At 40.6% G+C, this 22,762-nt stretch overlaps 2 protein-coding genes across 2 annotated transcripts in view; one reads left to right on the top strand and one right to left on the bottom strand.

Annotated features, from left to right (window-relative positions):
* Positions 1–22,762, top strand: part of LOC117816209 (hexokinase-1-like) — a 38,640-nt gene that overhangs the window by 5,131 nt on the left and 10,747 nt on the right. Inside the window, exons 2-12 of the mRNA XM_034688383.1 lie at positions 4,046–4,208; positions 11,723–11,871; positions 14,158–14,277; positions 14,473–14,568; positions 15,003–15,102; positions 15,441–15,624; positions 17,573–17,728; positions 17,840–18,073; positions 19,537–19,841; positions 22,236–22,384; positions 22,505–22,624. Of these exons, the coding sequence (XP_034544274.1) occupies positions 4,046–4,208; positions 11,723–11,871; positions 14,158–14,277; positions 14,473–14,568; positions 15,003–15,102; positions 15,441–15,624; positions 17,573–17,728; positions 17,840–18,073; positions 19,537–19,841; positions 22,236–22,384; positions 22,505–22,624 (1,776 nt within the window). The remainder of the gene's footprint in view (positions 1–4,045; positions 4,209–11,722; positions 11,872–14,157; positions 14,278–14,472; positions 14,569–15,002; positions 15,103–15,440; positions 15,625–17,572; positions 17,729–17,839; positions 18,074–19,536; positions 19,842–22,235; positions 22,385–22,504; positions 22,625–22,762) is intronic.
* Positions 1–22,762, bottom strand: part of LOC117816208 (myomesin-2-like) — a 79,582-nt gene that overhangs the window by 49,616 nt on the left and 7,204 nt on the right. Inside the window, exons 3-5 of the mRNA XM_034688382.1 lie at positions 6,113–6,307; positions 4,559–4,645; positions 4,058–4,215 (exon numbers count right to left, since the gene is read on the bottom strand). The gene's annotated coding sequence lies outside the window, so the exon portion shown is untranslated. The remainder of the gene's footprint in view (positions 1–4,057; positions 4,216–4,558; positions 4,646–6,112; positions 6,308–22,762) is intronic.

Raw genomic sequence — 22,762 nt, 5'->3', positions numbered from 1 at the left:
CAATGTCAAGGTACAATATGAGAAGATACGATCTGATCCAATACAATATGATATGTTAGGATAAGATACAGACACGACAATAATAAAAGACACAAGGAACTATAATTCAAGCTACAATGACCCATGATACCGACAATATCACGATATGATATGGTATGATAGGTTAAGTTACAGTACCATAGAATACTAAGAAACCAGAGGAGCTACAATCCTCGCTACTATGGCCCATGATAGCGATAATGTCACGATACAGTATGATACTGTACGACATATCATGATATGTCATGAAATATCTTGACATGATACAATAGGATAGAATACAATATTTGATATATGGCCCATGATAGCAATAATATCACGATACTGTACGATATATCATGATATATCATGACAGAAAATTATATGATACAATAGGATAGAATACAATACTTGACATATGGCCCATGATAGCAATAATATCACGATACTGTACGATATATCATGATATGTCATGATATATCATGACAGAAAATTATATGATACAATAGGATAGAATACAATACTAGATATATGGCCCATGATAGCCATAATATCTCGATACTGTACGATCTATCATGATATATCATGACAGAAAATTATATGATACAATAGGATAGAATACAATACTATATATATGGCCCATGATAGCAATAATATCACGATACTGTACGATATGTCATGATATATCATGATATATCATGATATAGCATGACAGAAAATTATATGATACAATAGGATAGAATACAATACTTGACATATGGCCCATGATAGCAATAATATCACGATACTGTACGATATGTCATGATATATCATGATATATCATGATATAGCATGACAGAAAATTATATGATACAATAGGATAGAATACAATACTCGATATATGGCCCATGCTAGCGATAATATCACGATACATTATAACAGGATATGACATGATATGAGAGAATTAGGTACAATAATGTGGAATGTAATGCCTTATGATAAAATTTCTGATATATGGACCACGATTATATCACGATACTGCAATTTGACAATCATGTAATGATTAATCTGGATATTTAATGAACTTAAAAATACAAAGTGTAGGATTAAGATCATCAGCGCCATCGTGAGGAGCCGTGAAATAGTGATGCCGTGAGTCAAATCTGTTAAAGAGTGCCGTATGTATATAACTGTACGTCGACGAGATGCTGCTGTATTAATATTTACAAAAAAGATCGAATCAAATATCTAAAGAAAGTTTGACAGTTACAGACGGGGATAGAACAAGCAGAGATTTGCCACCTGTGAGTTTCACACCTCACACCTCACCCTCTGCTCACTGGTCTCTGATTCTAACTCGGCCTCACATTTCTGGAATCTGATTGAGACTCTAATAATATCCAAACCCCAGGGAGGCACGATGAGACACAAATGTGAGGAACGTGTTTCATGGCACAGAATAGCTTTGTGAGCCGTGGCGTGCCTCATGTGGCATTCAGTGTGTGGTTATGTAAGACCAACAATCCCAGTTCTGGGTCAGTCCTTTTCTAAACAGTTGGTTTGTTAATTAGATGCATTAAAGGGTCATTACAGTGTTTTTAAAGATGGGCTCTTATTTGATTGTTTTTGTTTGATGATGACTAAATGGTAAAAGAAGTTTAGAATTCCTCCTTTGAAGTGTTTTGGCAGATCCACTAACAGCCAACAGACTCCAATGACTAAAACAGTCATTTAAAGCTCCTGTGGGGACCGTACAGTTGATTTTGGCGCCCCCCTGTGGGAAAAGACATACTGCTTAAATAGATGTCTCCTGTTTATTTCTAACATTCAAATGTGTCAATAATTGTACATATTTGTTGCTAAAAATGTCTGCATCTTCAGCACGCTGTCAGTTACCTCATCCGACACCTACCCCCTCGAGCGGTTTCAGGCAGTACAAAAGTACAACATAGAAACTTTAAATGTTGTCACTGATGGTCACGTTTGCTTTTGTTGGTCATAAAATGGCGTCAGTATCAGATTCGGTCTGTTTCCAAACCGGTTAAAAACTTCACACAGGAGCTTTAACTTCACAGTAAACAGAAGGAGCTTTAAAGGGGACATGTCACGCTTTTTTCATCAACATATATTGGTCTAAGAGGTCCCCAAAACATGTCTTTAAAGTTTCTGCTCAAAAAAACACTTTGAAATCAGATTTTGGTCTGCCTGAAAAGTCGACTTCTTCATTCCTCATCAGAACACTCTATTTTCCCTCTGACCACGCCCCCTCAGGAAGTGGATGTGCCTCGGCTGTCCAGCAAGGTGATCTAATGTTTACATGTTGGCTGAATATACACGGCTGCTCAGAGATCACGTTACTTCGATCCTCTGAATCTGATCCAGAATCTGATCCTGACGGAGAGGCGCCTGTAGCAGGACCTTTCTGAAGGATTGGTCATAGAATTAGTGTTTCTTGTTGTTTTATTTATCAGTATGTAGACGTGTGTCTTGGTACACAGCTACGAACATGTAGCTATGTGGCTATGCTAACTAGCGCTAGCACTTATCCATGATAAATAAAAATCATCCACTAGATCTTCAAATCTGCAGACGTGGGGAGTAAAACCGACCTCTGCCAGAAAGGTAGCGGGACCTTTTCTGAAGGATTGGTCACAGATTTAGTGTTTCTTGTTGTTTTATTTGTCAGTATGTCGACGTGTGTCTTGGTACACAGCTACAGCTACAGCTACAGCTACAGCTATGAACATGTAGCTATGTAGCTATGCTAATTAGCGCTAGCACTTATCCATGACAAATAAAAATCATCCACTAGATCTTCAAATCTGCAGACGTGGGGAGTCAAACCGACCTTTGTGTTTATTAAGACAGCCTACAACTAGCATGCCTCCCTCCTAAGCTCCTTGTTAGCACACATGTGTGCAGGGAATGAAAAACGGAGGAGGGATTGAGTTGTATTTTATGCAGTCTATGGGCTGAACAAGCTCCGAGCTCTGACTCCGTGACAGACCGGATATTGTTGTTACGTAACAAAAACACGGAAGTCTGAAACGGCTCGTTTCACACACATTTACAGAAAGGTGGAGAAATCAGAACAGGGGCAGAATGGATTATTTTCATTCTCGGGGGGTTTGTAGACAGGGACACAGATTTCAGGTAGAGAACCATTAAAAAGTCAATTTTGCATGATATGTCACCTTTAAACTGCACCACCAAGATGTATTAAAAGCATCTCCAGCTTGTGTTGTACCAAAGTCATTCTGACACTTTTAATATGTTTTTAATAATAAAAATAATTAACTTTATTCATATAGCACTCTTCTTAGTCTAAGGTTACAAAGTGCTGTTCTGGTTCCTGGTTTTGAGCTCTCCTGGTTTAAGCTCCATCTCTCTCAATACATGTGACTTCGTGTTAAGTGAGTGAATCAATGTATTGACTTCTGAGCTCCCGCCCTGCGTGAGCACCCAATCTCCCAACATGCCTCTCTTTCAATTAGTGTAATGAGCAGGAACACAATCTGAGGTGTCCTTGTATTGGAAAGTAATGAAGGCTGTGAGGACAAAAAGGGTGAGGTCTATGATTTTCACCATCAGGGAGACTCACAGGGCTTTATTTGGTTTCCACTATGTTGACAAAGCAAAGGAAAGAAGGTACCAAGGGTATAAGTAACTTGGACACTGATGTTAGAATATTTTCCTCCGCTTGTCTTCACTGATTTTTCTTTAACTTAATTAAAAAAAATCATACTAACCTTTTTTTCATGTCATTGAGAGTTCCTTTAAATGAATGATATCTTAAAAATATTTTAACTCTTCATTTTTGTTGAGGATATTATGACCTCCATGTTTTATTTTGAAAAGCCTCCTGTAACTTGGATTTGAAAACCATTCTACAAGCACCAAAATGCTGGTGTTATATACTTTTATATGTCTTATTTAAATATTTCCCATCCTTAAATCATCCTGAACTTTTAGATCTTTACCTACAAGACAGAATTGTAGATTTTATTCACTCCCTGACGTTCTGGGTTTGTGCTTTCCTGTATTTCAGATCGATAAGTACCTGTACTCCATGCGATACTCCGACGAGACGCTGAAGGATGTCATGAACCGGTTCCGCAGGGACATGGAGTACGGGCTGGGCCGGGACACCAACCCCACCGCCACCACCAAGATGCTGCCCACCTTCGTCAGGTCCATCCCCGACGGATCAGGTACAGTCTGCGTGAAGATTATCACAGCAAAGACAGATCCATGAGGATTAAATCATGACTCACTACTCACTTTTTGGTGACCCCCTTTTTGTTTATTGAAAAGAACTGAAGAAACATAAACCTGACAATGTGCAGGATTTTTTACCTTCCTTTTCCTCGTGGGTCCTTGACTTACACAATGAAACCAGGAAATGTCTTTACAGTGTTTAAGACTAACTTCAAAAAGGTCCCGGCTTGGATTTGAGTCTTTCTGGTGGTCTACTACAAAGCACGTTACCTATTTCATCAGGTATTGATCTGAGGTCGAGGAGGTCTGTCAGTATGTTAAATATTAGTTATTATTGATTTACCTGACACTCCTTAACATCCTGGTGTCCTTCGGTGAACTCTGGTGTGTCCTTTGGAAGATTTAACTCCTCCATTTTTTAAAATAATGTCTGCAAAAGACCAAAAATAAAGTATAAGAATTAATTGAGACACTTGATCACAAAGAGTGATGAAGAAATTCCCTAAAGGGGGGGTCGCAAAAAGTCCTCAAGAATTTTTTTGCATATTTTACCCATGGTTTTAAACATGTTGACAAAAGCATCAGTAGCAGCAGGTTAATTCATAACAGCACAGCAAACAACCACATGTGCATGCAGATAGAACAATTTTCTGCAAGACTATCTAAATTAAATTTGAAGCAACATTTAATAACATCGTGGGACAGTGGGGGTCCTGAATCTTCGGCACCTAAATTTTGGGGACCTGAATCTTCGGCACCTAAATTTTGGGGGTCCTGAATCTTTGGCACCTAAATGTTGGGGGGTCCTGAATCTTCGGCACCTACATTTTGGGGCTCCTGAATCTTTGGCACCTAAATTTTGGGGCTCCTAAATCTTTGGCACCTAAATTTTGGGGCTCCTGAATCTTTGGCACCTACATTTTGGGGGTCCTGAATCTTGGCACCTACATTTTGGGGGTCCTGAATCTTCGGCACCTACATTTTAGGGGTTCTGAATCTTCGGCACTTAAATTTTGGGGGTCCTGAATCTTCAGCACCTACATTTTGGGGGTCCTGAATCTTTGGCACAAATATTTTGGGGGTCCTGAATCTTTGGCACCTACATTTTAGGGGATCCTGAATCTTCAGCACCTTTATTTTGGGGGTCCTGAATCTTTGGCACCTACATTTTGGGGGTCCTGAATCTTTGGCACCTACATTTTAGAGGTCCTGAATCTTCGGCACCTATATTTTGGGGCTCCTGAATCTTTGGCACTTAAATTTGGGGAGTCCTGAATCTTCATCACCTACATTTTGGGACTCCTGAATCTTCGGTACCTACATTTTGGGGGTCCTGAATCTTCGGCACTTAAATTTCACCTAACTTAAATGGCCGAGTTAAAATGAACATATTCAAGCAACAAAAAATAAGAAAATAAGCTTTATATCTCGTTGTAATTTGAAAACATTTCTACCATATTTCTCCCTCATTTCTGCAGTTTTGCAATCGACAATTCAATCCAGAGCTTTTTAAAGATAAGTACGATAAGGTATTGAACTTATACAGAGATATTATGGGTTATTTTGTTGCACAGAAAATTATGCAAGCAATTTTAAAAAAAGCGAATTAATGGTGGGAAGCATTATGATATGACTTGGGTAAAATACTGCAGTGATATTGAAAGTGTAGGAGAAACACAGCCTAGCATGACTGCTAAAATAAAACTGCACCACTGTGTGAGGCAACAATAACAGAGGAAGGTCAGTGCTTTTTAAAATAAAGCAACATCATGATGATGACAAATAAAATCCCCTTAAAGTCAAAGTGATCTCATTCACACACTGACCTCTAAAACTACAGCTCCTCTGTGGTGTTATATACGGTGTCATCTATACTGTAGGGGTGATCGAGCCCCACCTGATGTATCCTGTTTGTATCTGTCGTTGAACAATGTGCTGATGTGGTCGAATCCTCCGGCCTGCTCGGTGACATAAGCCTCTTTGTGTTGTGCTCTGGATTTGGCCTCAGTAGATCAGTATTGTTTTAGCCGCGGGCCGAACGGTTCAACGGGACGACCACTCGCTGCACTCACCTCCTAACCTGCAGCCAGCACTGTGAGGAGATAAAGGAATGTCTGTTTCATTAATTTGACTTTAATAAGACACACTTCAATAATCACTGGACTCAATCCATCTGAAGGGACTCTGCACATCAAATATTCATGACTGGCAGTCTGAGAGAATCTCCTGTTACACGCCAAGTGTGTTTCATTATGATCGAGCCAAGTCTCCGTCAGACAGAGAGCGGCTCTCACTGTTCCTGGTGGAGACATTAGGAATATGACTCATCATAAAGTAGTTTTAAAAGGTCATTGAACTTTAAATAAAAGCTTCATGGATTCAAAAATACAAGGATGTTAATGTGTGAATTCAGAGTACGTTAGCGCATGACATAGAGTTAAATTAGTGTTCCGATATTAGTGCAAATAACAATATGAGCTAAATTAAAAACAACAGATAATTCTAAAATATTTCAGGGTTCTCGTTAATATAATATAAACACTACGGCTGGAGAATATCATGTCATGTTTTTTAAATTATGAGTTACAACAAAAGAAAATAGATTTTATGGAGAGCAGAAGGAAGCAGAGGATGGATGTAGACGGCTGGATTAACAGATGTAGATGGATGGATGGATGGATGGATGGATGGATGGATGGATGGATGGATGGATGGATGGATGGATGGACGTATGGATGGATGGACGGATGGATGGACGATGTAGACGGATGGATGGATGGATGGATGGATGGATAGATGGATGGATGGATGGATGGATGGATGGATGGATGGATGGATGGATGGATGGATGGATGGATGGATGGATGGATGGATGGATGGATGGATGGATGGATGGATGGATGGATGGATGGATGGATGGATGGATGGATGGATGGATGGATGATGTAGACAGATGGATGGATGGATGGATGGATGGACGATGGATGGATGGACGATGTAGACAGATGGATGGATGGATGGATGGATGGATGGATGGATGGATGGATGGATGGATGGATGGATGGATGGATGGAGACAGATGGATGGAAGGATGGATGGATGGATGGATGGATGGATGGATTAACAGATGTAGACAGATGGATGGAAGGATGGATGGATAGGAATGGATGGATGGATGGATGGATGGATGGATGGATGGATTAACAGATGTAGACAGATGGATGGAAGGATGGATGGATAGGAATGGATGGATGGATGGATGGATGGATGGATGGATGGATGGATGGATGGATGGATGGACGATGTAGACAGATGGATGATGGACGGATGGATGGATGGAGACATATGGATGGATTAACAGATGTAGACAGATGGATGGAAGGATGGATGGATGGATGAAGGGACTAGTAAATGGATGGATGTACAGTAGATGATGGACGGACAAGATATATGGATGTAGATGGAAATGGATAGAAGGATGGATGGAGGGATAGATGGACGGATAAAGGGACTAGTAGATGGGTGGATGAATGGACGGATGGATGTATTGACATATGTAGATGGATGGATGGAAATGGATAGGAGGCTGGATGGAGGGATAGATGGAAGGATAAAGGAACTAGTAGATGGATGGATGAATGGATGGATGGACGGACGGACGGACGGATGGATCGACAGATGTGGATGGATGGATGAATGTAGCTGGATGGGAATGGATGGATTAAGGGACTGGCTAGTGTTGTGGGGAATGTAATGACCCAAGAAATGATGGCGTTTTAATTGACAGAAAAGGACGCCTGGCTGGAAAACAGGGATAATAGACAATGCTTACTTTAGTCGACAGATACTTTGAAGTTCTAACAACAAATAAAGCGCAAAGTTGTATTTATTTAAGATCCTAAAAGCAAAACTATTTCTAAAAATGTATGTAGATATTCTTTGTCAAGTAAAGACCTTTGTATTTTATCTGTAAAATCAAAAGAAGGTAATCTAAAAGTGCTTTATCATTGAAACAGATGTGCACAGGAGCAAAAATCAGACAAGGTTTCAAATCCAAGGACAGAATAAAAAGCAGTAGGGGACAGTTGGAATCATGCAGGAACATCAATAAGAGCTAAAAACTAAAGAAAAGAGGTGGTTTTTAAATTGATTTGAAGTTATCAAAGACAGAACAAGGTTGAAATCTGAATGTTGGACAGGAGAGCCGACATGCTGCAACCAAAAAGGCCCGGTCACCTCTGGACTGGATCATTTTAACATGTGCAGCTCTCACACCGACATCAGCCAAACTCAAGAGGCCTTCTTCTTCTTCACACTGGGCCTGTCCGTGTTAGTAAACAGCTCCTGAACATAGAAATACTGCCGCGCTGCCCCTCTCCTGGCTTCTCTCACATTATAAATAGCCCCAGGTTGCAACAACTACAAGAGGTCAGAGGGGTCAGAGAAGGGCAGAGTTGAAGCGGGTTGTAAACACGAGGGGAGGGAAGAGCAGGAATAACTTTCTCCTACAACTTGTAGTTTTAGTTAAAGTTAAACCCAGATTACTCATCAGGGCAGACTTTGTGTCTCACAGTGAAAATAAGGTCATTAAATCATGGATTAGCTCCAATTCTGACAGCTTTTAGTCATCTTTACTGCAGAATAAGATCAGACTTAAGGAGAAAAGCTGGTATAGATCAAACAAGGAAGGAAAGCTCATTTAAAAATGTCCGACAAATCCAGCTTAAACATCATAAGATCAAATATTTTACTTAGAAATGTCGATCTCCTCTGCATCAGGCCGTGCATGTGCATAAAAGAGGATCAGTGAAACAACACGGATGCATTAAGAGTGTCAAACTTGGGCTTTACTCTGAGATCTGAACACAAACACTCACATGTGCTTATAAACCTTTGAAAAGTCCATCAAGGACGTGAATCAGGAAGTCAGGTCGCCGCTTGAGAACACCGTCCCTGAGGTCACCGCGGGAGAGGGACGATATGACGGACACACGCTCTGCAGCACATCACTGACACGTCTATATGTCAGGCCTGGTCACTTCTCATTCCAGGCAGGTCATGGGGATAAACAGAGCGATGCAGCACACACATACAGTCGTGTTGGCACTAAAAGAAGAACATTGTTCTGTTCGGACGCTGGTTTCTTGTAACTGAAGGTCACAGGTTCGATCCCTGCCACCTCTTTCACAAACTGTCATGTGTTCTGGTGAAAGAAACTTGATCCTTTCCTTTCTTTAGTTGGCGCTCATGAGAGATCAGTGTCAGGTAAAGGTCCGATAGCTCGGTTATCTTCCATTTGAAAGCTGTTGTTTTGAACTAAAGGTAAATATCTTAGAAGTAAAAGTGTGTTTTCTCAGGAAGAGGTTCATTTTACATTTTGGCGTGTTGCCTGGAGGGACACTCTACCTCAGTACCTGTCTCTGTGCACACTAAAAGCTAAGCTAGTAGAAGCTAAAGTGCATCTAAAAATAAACTCAGCTTATTTGTTCTTTTTAAGGTTTTTCTTTGATGATGGCGGGGAGAGGATGCAGTCTGGAAGTACGACTCATGTGGAACAAAAACTAAAATATTAATCTATTTTTAAATTAAATTATCTCTATCTTTCCATAGGGTTAAAAATACATGACTGTTCCCCCTAGATGGATGGATGGATTAAGGGACTAGTAGAGGGATGTATGGATGGATGGATAGGGGGATGGATGGATTAAGGGACTAGTAGATGGATGGATGGATAAATGGATGGATGGACAGATGGATGGATGAAAGACCAACAGATGAATGGATGGACAGATGTAAACAGATGGATCAATGGACGGATGTAGACGATGGATGAATGGATTGTTAGAAGTATGATGGATGAATGGATGGGTGGATGGATGGATGAATGGATGGATAGATGGAGAGATGGAAGTAGCTGGATGGGAATGGATGGATAAAGGGACTAGTAGATGGATGGATGGATAAATGGATGAATGGACAGATGGATGGATAAAAGACCAACAGATGAATGGATGGACAGATGTAAACAGATGGATCAATAGACGGATGTAGACGATTGATGAATGGATTGTTAGAAGTATGATGGATGAATGGATGGGTGGATGGATGGATGAATGGATGGATAGATGGAGAGATGGAAGTAGCTGGATGGGAATGGATGGATAAAGGGACTAGTAGATGGATGGATGGATAAATGGATGAATGGACAGATGGATGGATAAAAGACCAACAGATGAATGGATGGACAGATGTAAACAGATGGATCAATAGACGGATGTAGACGATTGATGAATGGATTGTTAGAAGTATGATGGATGAATGGATGGATGGATGGATGGATGGATGGATGGATGGATGGAAGTAGCTGGATGGGAATGGATGGATTAAGGGACTAGTAGAGGGATGTATGCATGGATGGATAGGGGGATGGATGGATAAAGGGACTAGTAGATGGATGGATGGATAAATGTATGGACAAATTGATGGATGGACAGATAGATGGATGAAAGACCAACAGATGAATGGATGGACAGATGTAAACAGATGGATCAATGGACGGATGTAGACGATTGATGAATGGATTGTTAGAAGTATGATGGATGAATGGATGGATGGATGGATGGAAGTAGCTGGATGGGAATGGATGGATTAAGGGACTAGTAAATAGATCGATGGATGTAGATGACGGATGAACGGATGGATTGACGGATGAAGATAGATGGATGAATGGATGGCGGACAGACGATGCATACATGTTCTGGATGCAGGGACAAAAATATGTAGACGGATGGATGGAGGGATGTAGACAGATGTAAACAGATGGATAGATGGACGTATGTAAACAATGGATGAATGGATTGTTGGAAGTAGATGGATGGATTAAGAAAGGATGGATGTAGATGATGGACGGATGGATTGACAGATGTAGACAGATGGATGAATGGATGGGAATAGATATATAGATGGCCAGATGGATGAATGTAGCTGGATGGGAACGGATGGATTAAGGGACTAGTAGATGGATGGATGGAACTGTTAGCTGGATGGCTGCTAGTTGAAAAGATGGAAGGATGGAAGGTAATTTCCATCTATCATTTCAGTGTTGAAGGTTTCTGGAGGGTACTGCTTTCGTTGGTTTCCTTTCCAACAGTAATCATCAGTTTGCTGTCTGTATGTTTTACCGCACAAGAACCACAAAGCTAGGTTCAACATCAGCCCTGCCATGATCATCATACTGTATGATCTCTTAATCCAATCAGGGATAACATGGCAGTAAAGGACCTTACATTACTCTCACAGGCACCACAGTGAGTGCTCTGTGGCTCAAGCTGTGGTAAACAATGGTGAAACACTAGCAATGCCTCCAAGGAGCTTCAACTGAACACTTGTTAGAGCTCCTGTGAGGGTACTGTGTGTTGGTTTTGGTGCCCCCTGTGGGAAAAATACAGTCCACTTTTTATTTGTCGTTTTGAAATCAGTAATCATCGTCTTTGTCTCGTTTCCACAGAAAAGGGGGACTTCATTGCTCTGGACCTTGGGGGGTCAAACTTTCGGATCCTGCGTGTCAAAGTGACGCGGGACAAGAGGCAACCGGTTCAGATGGAGAGCCAGGTTTATGAGACACCTGATGACATCATCCATGGCAGCGGATCACGGGTAAACACAAAGTTTTGACTGAATTTGAATGTGTTCATGTTTTATCCCCAATAAACTTTGGATACAGCTTAAAAAAGATACAAGACTTCCTCCAAACTGTCCTCATGCTGTAGTCCCTGTTTCTGTTTCACCCCCCTGTTCTCGCCCGCCCTCATACCAAAGCACAGTAGTCTCGTAAAGGTCAGCCTGGAGGGTCAGCATTGTGTAAAACGACCTCCTCAATAACATTGAGAATAATAAGAGTGAAGTCAGAAGCCACACTGACCTTTAGTGAACTTGTAGAGAACAGCCGGCGGCCGTATCGTAACATGATAACCCAAACATGAACGACTGTCTGAGGCCGTGTGATTGGATCAGAGCGTGACTTACTCAGACGGAGGAAAGACAGATGCTGTTTAATGAAATGTCAGCGCGACAGCTGGCCAGAAATGTAAAGTGTCGTACGAACAAGATTGTTAACAAGGAGGTTTGTTGTGAGGGAGAAAAATTGTTTTAATGGAAAGAGTCCGATGTTTTTATATAAGCCCATGTGTCTCTTTTTTTTTTATTACATTTCTTTAAATTATGTTTTTGGTGCTCTTTTTGACTAAAACTACCTTTAAGAGGCCATTTTCAATTTCAATAATACTAGTGTGGAGCAATAAAGGAGACAAAAATGAACAAACATAAAGGTTCCTATATGTTGATAAAGATAGAAATTATGCAGTGACTTCCACTACAGAGTCATGTGTATTTTTAATGCAGTGACTTCCACTACAGAGTCATGTCTGTTTTTAATGCAGTGACTTCCACTACAGAGTCATGTCTGTTTTTAATGCAGTGACTTCCACTACAGAGTCATGTCTGTTTTTAATGCAGTGACTTCCACTACAGAGTCATGTCTGTTTTTAATGCAGTGACTTCCACTACAGAGTCATGTCTGTTTTTAATGCAGTGACTTCCACTACAGAGTCATGTCTGTTTATAATGCAGTGACTTCCACTAGAGTCAAGTCTGTTTTTAATGCAGTGACTTCCACTACAGAGTCATGTCTGTTTTTAATGCAGTGACTTCCACTACAGAGTCATGTCTGTTTTTAATGCAGTGACTTCCACTACAGAGTCATGTGTTTTTAATGCAGTGACTTCCACTACAGAGTCATGTGTTTTTAATGCAGTGACTTCCACTACAGAGTCATGTCTGTGTTTAATGCAGTGACTTCCACTACAGAGTCAAGTCTGTTTTTAATGCAGTGACTTCCACTACAGAGTCATGTCTGTTTTTAATGCAGTGACTTCCACTACAGAGTCATGTCTGTTTATAATGCAGTGACTTCCACTACAGAGTCATGTCTGTTTCTAATGCAGTGACTTCCACTACAGAGTCATGTCTGTTTTTAATGCAGTGACTTCCACTACAGAGACATGTCTGTTTTTAATGCAGTGACTTCCACTACAGAGTCATGACTGTGTTTAATGCAGTGACTTCCATTACAGAGTCATGTCTGTGTTTAATGCAGTGACTTCCACTACAGAGTCATGTCTGTGTTTAATGCAGTGACTTCCACTACAGAGTCATGTCTTTTTTTAATGCAGTGACTTCCACTACAGAGTCATGACTGTGTTTAATGCAGTGACTTCCATTACAGAGTCATGTCTGTGTTTAATGCAGTGACTTCCACTACAGAGTCATGTCTGTTTTTAATGCAGTGACTTCCACTACAGAGTCATGTCTGTTTTTAATGCAGTGACTTCAACTACAGAGTCATGTCTGTTTTTAATGCAGTGACTTCCACTACAGAGTCATGTCTGTTTTTAATGCAGTGACTTCCACTACAGAGTCATGTCTGTTTTTAATGCAGTGACTTCCACTGCAGAGTCATGTCTGTTTTTAATGCAGTGACTTCCACTACAGAGTCATGTCTGTGTTTAATGCAGTGACTTCCACTACAGAGACATGTCTGTTTTTAATGCAGTGACTTCCACTACAGAGTCATGTCTGTGTTTAATGCAGTGACTTCCACTACAGAGTCATGTCTGTTTTTAATGCAGTGACTTCCACTACAGAGTCATGTGTTTTTAATGCAGTGACTTCCATTACAGAGTCATGTCTGTTTTTAATGCAGTTTTTATCACTATTTTAAACAATGTCCAAACTTTTTTCACTTTCACTCAGCTTTGCCATTTCATGAAAAGAGATATTGTTCCTTGACTGAGTGACTCAACAAAAAACACTACTGGTTTCTGCTTGTAAGATAATTTCGTGTCTTGTTATTCTGCAGAGTTAAAGTCTCTTTTTCGTCCACAGCTCTTCGACCACGTTGCAGATTGCCTGGGTGACTTCATGGAGAAGCAGAAAATCAAGGATAAAAAGCTCCCAGTGGGATTTACGTTCTCCTTTCCCTGTGCCCAGACCAAACTAGACGAGGTAAACACTTACATAAATGCATCACAGAGCTGGGTGTTAAGGAGATAACTCTCGAGTGTGTTGTTCCAGGTTAAAACGTTGGATGGGGATGTGCTGTCGCTGTGATTGGAATACCAATGGACAGATGTTCTGGTTTTGCCAAGCCTGTCTGACTGTAACTTCAAGTTTGGCCTTATAAAACTCCTTCTCTTACAGGCGGTCTTAGTGACATGGACAAAGAAGTTTAAAGCCAGCGGTGTAGAAGGGATGGATGTCGTGAAGCTGCTCAACAGGGCGATAAAGAAACGAGGGGTGAGTTGTTAAATTCAGGGTTCGTGGTCAAATTCAAGGACTTTTCAAGGACTTGCTTTTCTAAGTGGAAATTTAAATTTTTTCATCTTTTCTTCTGTTCAAATTGATACTGTTATTAATAAGCCTTCAATGTTCAGACACAAGCAACGGCTCTCCATTATTTCTCTCCATTTAATGGATCTGTTGAGTCAGATTGCTGTTAATTGTGCAATATATATGATTACATTTTCAAGCATTTTTCAAACCTTGATAACACTACATTAAAATGCAAGCATTTTCAAGGACTTCAAGCACCCGTACAAATCCCGTAAATTAAGTACATTTGAAAACAAAAGTTTAAAAGGGAAGAATTTTAAATCAAGTGTTGGGAGTGATGCTGTGGTTTTAAACATGCTAGTGAGTCCAAAGTGATGTCTAGTGATGTTGTTTTTCAGGATTATGAAGCGGACATCATGGCGGTGGTGAATGACACAGTTGGCACTATGATGACCTGCGGATTCGATGATCAGCGCTGCGAAGTCGGCATCATTATCGGTAAAGAGGGGGCCAAATATTTACATTTTGATCCATTCAAATAGGGCATTATGTTTCTATCTTTGCAATATTTTTAAATGTATGTATATTTATTCTGGTGCAAGTTGTTCCTCTACTGTCCAATAAAAAACTTTCCCTTACGGTGCAACTTAAATGACAGTAAAGGCTTTCTATTCCTCTCCACCCTGGATCCAAACAGAGCCACTCTAAGCACCACTACCCTACTTCTACATGTGGGGGCGCCAAAGTTGTAACAACCGACATCAAGACAGAGCTCTCTCTCTGCCTCCTGAGCTGAACACAGCTTCACAGTCTCATGCCTCTCTGCATCCCTTCAGGTACAGGAACAAACGCCTGCTACATGGAGGAGCTGCGTCACATCGACATGGTGGAGGGAGACGAAGGCCGGATGTGCATCAACACCGAGTGGGGGGCTTTTGGGGATGACGGGTCCCTGGAGGACCTCCGCACAGAGTTTGACCGTGAGATCGACAGAGGTTCTATCAACCCAGGAAAGCAGCTGTAAGAGTTGACTTCAAACCTTTGATGCATTCAAACGTCTTTCTGAGCAATTTAAAAAATGAAGATATCGACATCAGACTTTTAAAACCCAGTAAAATCAGCGGTTTGTCCTTTAAACCAAAGAAAATCTCAAACTAACAGATTCTTTTTGCAGAATAACAGATCACTTAGAGAGAATCATGCTAACTTTAAAAAGGACATGAAGTATCTTACATATTTTAGACCTTTTTATAATTTCTTGTAGCTCTGCCGCATAAGATGGAATATCCTTTATTACAAGACCATCAAGACCGGATCAGATCCAGTCCCATCTTCCAGACAGGACTCAGTCTGATCTCATCTTAATCCACCATGAGCAGAGCACTTTGCAGCATTTAGCAAGTTACAGTGGCAAGGACAAACTTCCTTTAACAGGCAGAAACCTCCAGCAGGACCAGACTCATGTTAGACACACATCTGAATCTGAGACCGTGTTGGAGAGAGGGATAGAGGGAGATGAAGAGAGAGAGAGAGAGAGAGAGAGAGAGAGAGAGAGAGAGAGAGAGAGAGAGAGAGAGAGAGAGAGAGAGAGAGAGAGAGAGAGAGAGAGAGAGAGAGAGAGAGAGAGAGAGAGAGAGAGAGAGAGAGAGAGAGAGAGAGAGAGAGAGAGAGAGAGAGAGAGAGAGAGAGATGAAAAGACTAAACTGAAGGAGATGAGAAGAAAGAAAAACAGTAGAATAAATTACAAAGGAATGACAGAAGGAAAGGACGGGATAAGAAAAGGAGGCAAAGGATGAAGACAATGAAAGAAGGAAAGAAGGAAAGAAAGAAAGGAAAAACAATGAAAGAAAGAATGACAGGAAAAAGGAAATGAGGAAAGAAAGACAAAAAGAAAGACAAAAAGAAAGAAAGAAAGAAAGAAAGAAAGAAAGAAAGAAAGGAAGAAAGAAAGATGGAATGAAAGGAAAAAGGAAAATAATGAAATGAAAAAGAAAAGAAAGAAAGAAGAAATGAAAGAAAAAAGGAAAGAAATAAAGATGGAACAAAAGAAAGAAAGAAATAATGAAAGGAAAAAGGAAAGAAAGAAATAAGAAGGAATAAAAAGAAAAAAGAGACAGAAAGAAAGAAAGAAAGAAAGAAAGAAAGAAAGAAAGAAAGAAAGAAAGAAAAAGGAAAGAAAGAAATAAGAAGGAAAGAAAGAAGGAATGAAAGAAAGAAAGAAAGAAAGAAAATAATGAAATGAAAAAGGAAAGAAAGAAAGAAAAAACAATGAAAGAAGGAATGAAAGAGATGGAACAAAAGAAAGAAAGAAAGAAAGAAAGAAAGAAAGAAAGAAAGAAAGAAAGAAAGAAAGAAAGAAAGAAAGAAAGAAAGAAAGAAAGAAAGAAAGAAAGAAAGAAAGAAAGAAAGAAAGAAAGAAAGAAAGAAAGAAATCTACAGCAGAGATCCAGAGGAACCTACGAGACAAGGGAGCTCAGGGACTCCAGAAAGGTCTATGGTTAGTAACTTTAATGGGACAGGAAGAGTTAAAGTGAGAGACAGGCAGAGAGAGGAGAGAGAGGGAAAGACAGGATCCCAGTGTGTCAGTCTAAGCCTATAGCAGCATAACTAAGACCTGGTCCAAGCCTGATCCAGCTCTAACTATAAGCTTTATCAAAAAGGAAAGTTTGAAGCCTACTCTTAAAAGTAGAGAGGGTGTCTGCCTCCCGGACCCTGACTGGTAGATGATTCCAAAGGAGAGGGGCCTGATAACTGAAGGCTCTACCTCCCATACTACTTTTAGAGACTTTAGGTACGATGAGCAGGGGTAATAGGGCACTATGAGCTCTTTAAGATATGAAGGTGTCTGACCATTAAGAGCTTTGTAGGTGAGAAGAAGGATGATAGATTCTGTTCTAGATTCAAAGAATGATGGCTTGTATAAACTGAAAGCATGCTAAATAAAAGTGCTGCTGTGTTTCTGTCTCAGGTTTGAAAAGATGGCCAGCGGGATGTACATGGGGGAGCTGGTTCGACTGATCCTGGTGAAGATGGCCAAAGAGGGACTGCTGTTCGAGGGACGGATCACCCCTGAGCTCCTGACCAAAGGAAAGATCGAGACGAAGCATGTCTCTGCCATCGAAAAGTGAGTCAGGGAGAAGGACCTCCACATGACAGACATAAGATCTAGAATGAGTCAAAGCGGTGTACTCCTGTTCTTCTGACCTTTAATGGTAAGAAACCTTTTTCATCATAGGACTAAAGAAGGACTGAAGAAGTGCATGGAGATCCTGACGAGGCTCGGGGTGGAGCCGTCAGAGGAGGACTGTCTGGCCGTGCAGCACGTGTGCACCATCGTATCGTTCCGATCGGCGAACCTGATCGCCTCCACGCTCGGAGGAATCCTCGGCCGCCTAAAGGAAAACAAAGGAGTCGCACGCCTCCGCACCACCGTGGGCATCGATGGGTCTCTGTACAAGATGCACCCACAGTGAGTAAAGCTTAGTCTGGAGGCTGAACGGAGGTCAATGAGGATTATCTTCCACAAGCAAACAGAGAAAACAACAGAGTAACAGAGATGCTAGTTTGGGATCACCAGTCTTCTGTAGCTCTAAAGTCAGGGGGATGTTTCTGCATACAAAGCTTTTTAGTAGGAGATTTGGGGTTGATCTGTACATGACATTTACTTTAATTTCATCCATATCTTTTCTTTATTATGTCTTTATTTTTAAGATAAAATAAAAAAAGACACAACCATTAAAAATAGGAAACTGGAGTAAAATTTAAATAAATAAATGAATAAATACATCTAATCAATTACTTTACTTATCACCAAAATCCCTTAAAAAATAGGAAAATAAATAGATAAATAATTCAAATTAATAACTATAATCATCATAATATCCCCATAAAAAATGAAAAAAATTAAACCATAAAAACAATTACTATAATCATCATAATAATCCCTTAATAAAAAGTAAATAAATAAATACATACATTAAATCAATTTCTATAATCATCACAATATCCCCTTAAAAAATAAGTAAATAAAAAATAAATATATCAAATCAATTACTTTAATTATCACCACAATCCCTTTAAAAAATAAGTAAATAAATAAATAAATATATAAATAAATACTTCAAATCAATAACTATAATCATCACCTTTATCCCATAAAAAGTAAATAAATAAATTATTATAATCATCAAAATAATCCCTTAAAAATAAGTAAATAAATATATAAATATATAAACACATAAAATCAATTATTATAATAATCACCAATGAAATAGTCCAATGAAAAATAAGTAAATACGTAATAATAAGTATTATTATAATAATTATAATAATTATGAAACTAAAAAATAATAATAATAAAAATTTGCATTTGCAGGGATTTGCATTTTAAACATCATCAAGGTCAGGGGATTTGCAACCCGCCCTTCTTTCCAGCAGCGTGACCAGAGCATAAGATTTCCCATGACTTGAAAAGGAGCACCATTTACTTCTGTTTATTGAGTTTATGTTTCTGGGTTTGAAGTTTTGTTATATTGAATTGTTTGCCCCTGGCCCTAGCAGGTGTTGACTCAGCTCCATCCAATCAAATCATCCAAATCCCTGATGATATAATGATTCAGGATTATTACACCTGTGAATGCACAAGCTGCTGCGTGCCGTTTGATGTGAAAAGACAGGCCAGTGCTTTAAAATCAGTGTGGCCACCGCAGCAAACACACATAGTGATAAATATGCAGATTAATGCTGTGATAATGATGTCAACAATTTCCCTCTGGTGCATTTCTCTGTGAATAGGTGATCAGATGCATTGCTCTGAAAAAGTGCAGCAAAAAGAGGTGGCTCCAAAAAGATTCAGAGCTGCAGAGTTAACATTTAGTCTTTTCTTCCACTTGCACGTCTATCTGAGTGCTAAATCCTCTGCTCTCTCATTAGATATGCCCGTCGTCTGCACAAGACAGTGCGCCGCTTGGTCCCCGACTCAGATGTCCGCTTCCTGCTGTCAGAGAGTGGGAGTGCGAAAGGCGCCGCCATGGTGACAGCAGTGGCGTACCGTCTGACGGAGCAGGCGCGCCAGATTCAGCAGACTATGGCCGAGTTCCGGCTGAGCAAGGCGCAGCTGTTAGAAGTGAAGAAACGCATGAGGGTGGAGATCGAGAGGGGCCTCAAGAAGGACAGCCACAAGGAGGCGACCGTCAAAATGCTGCCCACCTTTGTGAGGAGTACACCGGACGGATCAGGTGAACAAAACCAAAACACACTGACAGACTGATTTCAGTTCATGTAAACGGACATCTACAAGGTGTTACAGCACTACTCTCTATTTACAGAGTCTCCATAAAAATGTAGAATCCACCGTAACGACATCCTGGCTCCTGTCAGGGGTAATCCAACAAGAATATATACATCTCTATAAACAGATATCTGCATGAAGAGCAGCCAACAATCTGTTCTACATCAAACATTTACACTGAGACACTGTGTCATTAAAGACAATCAGTGTTTAGATTTCCTGACTTCCCTGAACGCAGCATCAGAAATGATGGATCCCACCTCCATTCAACAAACAAACATTGTAGACGTAGTTTTCTTCTCCTCTTGAGGACAGACCTGACAAAGCCTGTAATTACAGATTCTGATTCAGAGACATGTTGAATCTGGATCTCAGGGGTCTGGGTTTTACAGTCTGAGAAGGGTTCTGGTCTCTGTCTGTAGTCTGAGTAGCATCAACCAATCAGGTGTCAGCAGGAAAAACAGTCTGTATGGAGAGCAACAGCAGGTGTTCTAGAATTCTGACATCAAAGACAGAATTCTGACATCATCAAAGAATTCTGTCTTTGATGATGTCAGAATTCTGTCTTTGATGATGTCAGAATTCTAGAACAAATGGAACATTCCGTGAAGAAGGTCAGAGCTGAAGAAACATCAGTGTCTCTAATCCTCTTTCATAGACCTCCATTCAACAAACAAACATTGTAGACGTAGTTTTCTTCTCCTCTTGAGGACAGACCTGACAAAGCTTTTTACTTTCAGCTACAACTAACCTGTAATTACAGATTCTGATTCAGAGACATGTTGAATCTGGATCTCAGGGTCTGGGTTTTAAAGTCTGAGAAGGGTTCTGGTCTCTGTCTGTAGTCTGAGTAGTGTCCACCAATCAGGTGTCAGCAGGAGAAACAGTCTGTATGGAGAGCAACAGCAGGTGTTCTAGAATTCTGACATCATCAAAGACAGAATTCCAGAATTCTGTCTTTGATGATGTCAGAATTCTGTCTTTGATGATGTCAGAGTTCTGTCTTTGATGATGTCAGAATTCTAGAACAAATGGAACATTCCGTGAAGAAGGTCAGAGCTAAAAAAGAAACACCAGTGTCTCTAATCCTCTTTCATAGACCTCCATTCAACAAACAAACATTGTAGACGTAGTTTTCTTCTCCTCTTGAGGACCGTCCTGACAAAGCTGGACTTTTAACTTTGGACTAATCTGCATCATGATGTTGTTATTTCAGCAAACTGAAGACCCGTTAATCACAAGAACATCACAAGAACATCAGTTCCTGTTTCAGGCTCATACCGCTGAAGGAAGCCAGAGGGAAGCTTCTGTGTTACTTTACTTGTTTACCATGAAACTGGGACTCACCAGGAACAAGTTAATGTTTACCAAAGAAGAAAGCTAACAGAAGCTAGTGCAGTGACTCTTTTTTGACTTGATGGCCAAAGTGGGGCACTGACTTAAGCAGGGGTGGCATTGAGTATGTCTACACATGATGAGGAGCCTTGTAACCCCACTTTTCATGTTAACTAGTAACATGAAAGTATCCAAAAGATGTTATAATCCTGTGTTGTTGTTTGCTTGAATCTTGAAGGACAAAGTATGCTTTTAAAGTACAAGGTTACACAAACAGCGCCATCATGTCCTCCCAGATTCCCTTTTCGCATAGACACTGATCTAAGTCTGCTGCTCCCTCTGCTCCTGGTTCCTCCCCTCGTTCTCTTAAAGCCCCACGTCGTGTAAAAGAAGCTTGTGATTAAAGACGTCAAGACATTTTTAATAGATTCCTAAAATCCTCGGTGACGCCATGAAAGAATGAAGCAAAGAGTTTGCAGGTGTTATACCAGGTCAGGTTAAACACATGACATCAACAAAGAGGGTTACACAACCTTAAATTGTCATCCTCTTTGGCAGGGTACACGTTTCTTTGTAACCTACTTAAAGGTTCAGTTGAGGTTCCCTTGTTTGCTCTTCAATTAAAAGCAGAGTTTGTCTTCTTGGCGTGTTTCCAAAGACGTAACAGATGTGGCGAGCGCGCAGGAATCAGGTTTGTCCACATTGTTGTTAATTCATCCACAGGCTGATCCTGGTTGTTTTAATGTTAAACTGCCGCTGCTTATCTCTCCTGACAGAAGAGAGATTAACGTTTCAAGCCCCGGCCGGTTTAGACAACAAGGATTTCAAAGCTTAGAGGAAAAAACACCATTTCATAAGTTCTTGACTCAGAATGCTCAAGTCAAAGCTCTGTGGTAGAAGTATTCAAACCTCAGGAAGCAGCATTTCCTCCCACATCAAATCTGAGCTATGAAAAAGAAAGTGATCAGGCCGTGACGGAGGAAATGTGTTGTTCTTTGCGTTACAGAGAATGGAGATTTCCTCGCTCTGGACCTCGGAGGGACGAACTTCCGTGTGCTTCTGGTAAAGATCCGCAGTGGGAAGAGGCGGTCGGTGGAGATGCATAACAAAATCTACGCCATTCCCATCGAGGTCATGCAGGGCACGGGAGAGGAGGTGAGGGTTTCAGACTAGTTGTTGAATCGTGAGGTAGATTAACAAACATTTGCCCGATGCATTTTAAAGCCAAAGAGAATAAAGTTTATAATCCACTAAAAGCACACGTCTCCTCTCCAGCTCTTTGACCACATCGTGCATTGCATCTCCGACTTCCTGGACTACATGGGGATGAAGAGCGCTCGACTGCCGCTGGGTTTCACCTTCTCCTTCCCCTGCCATCAGACCAGCTTGGACGCAGTAAGTTATCCAACAAAGACCTCACCTTTTCTGATAAATAGGAAGCTCCATCAGCAACGCGATGTAGATCTCTCACTGATCTTCCAGTTGTGTGAGATGCTTGATTCTGATTGGTTGAAACCCCTTTGACAGCGGTTA

This window comes from Notolabrus celidotus, chromosome 7 (assembly GCF_009762535.1).
Source record: "Notolabrus celidotus isolate fNotCel1 chromosome 7, fNotCel1.pri, whole genome shotgun sequence".
In the NCBI taxonomy this organism is placed as follows: domain Eukaryota; kingdom Metazoa; phylum Chordata; class Actinopteri; order Labriformes; family Labridae; genus Notolabrus; species Notolabrus celidotus.
The sequence above is the reverse complement of the archived record's forward strand: the minus strand, read 5'-3'. Positions and strand labels throughout refer to the sequence as shown.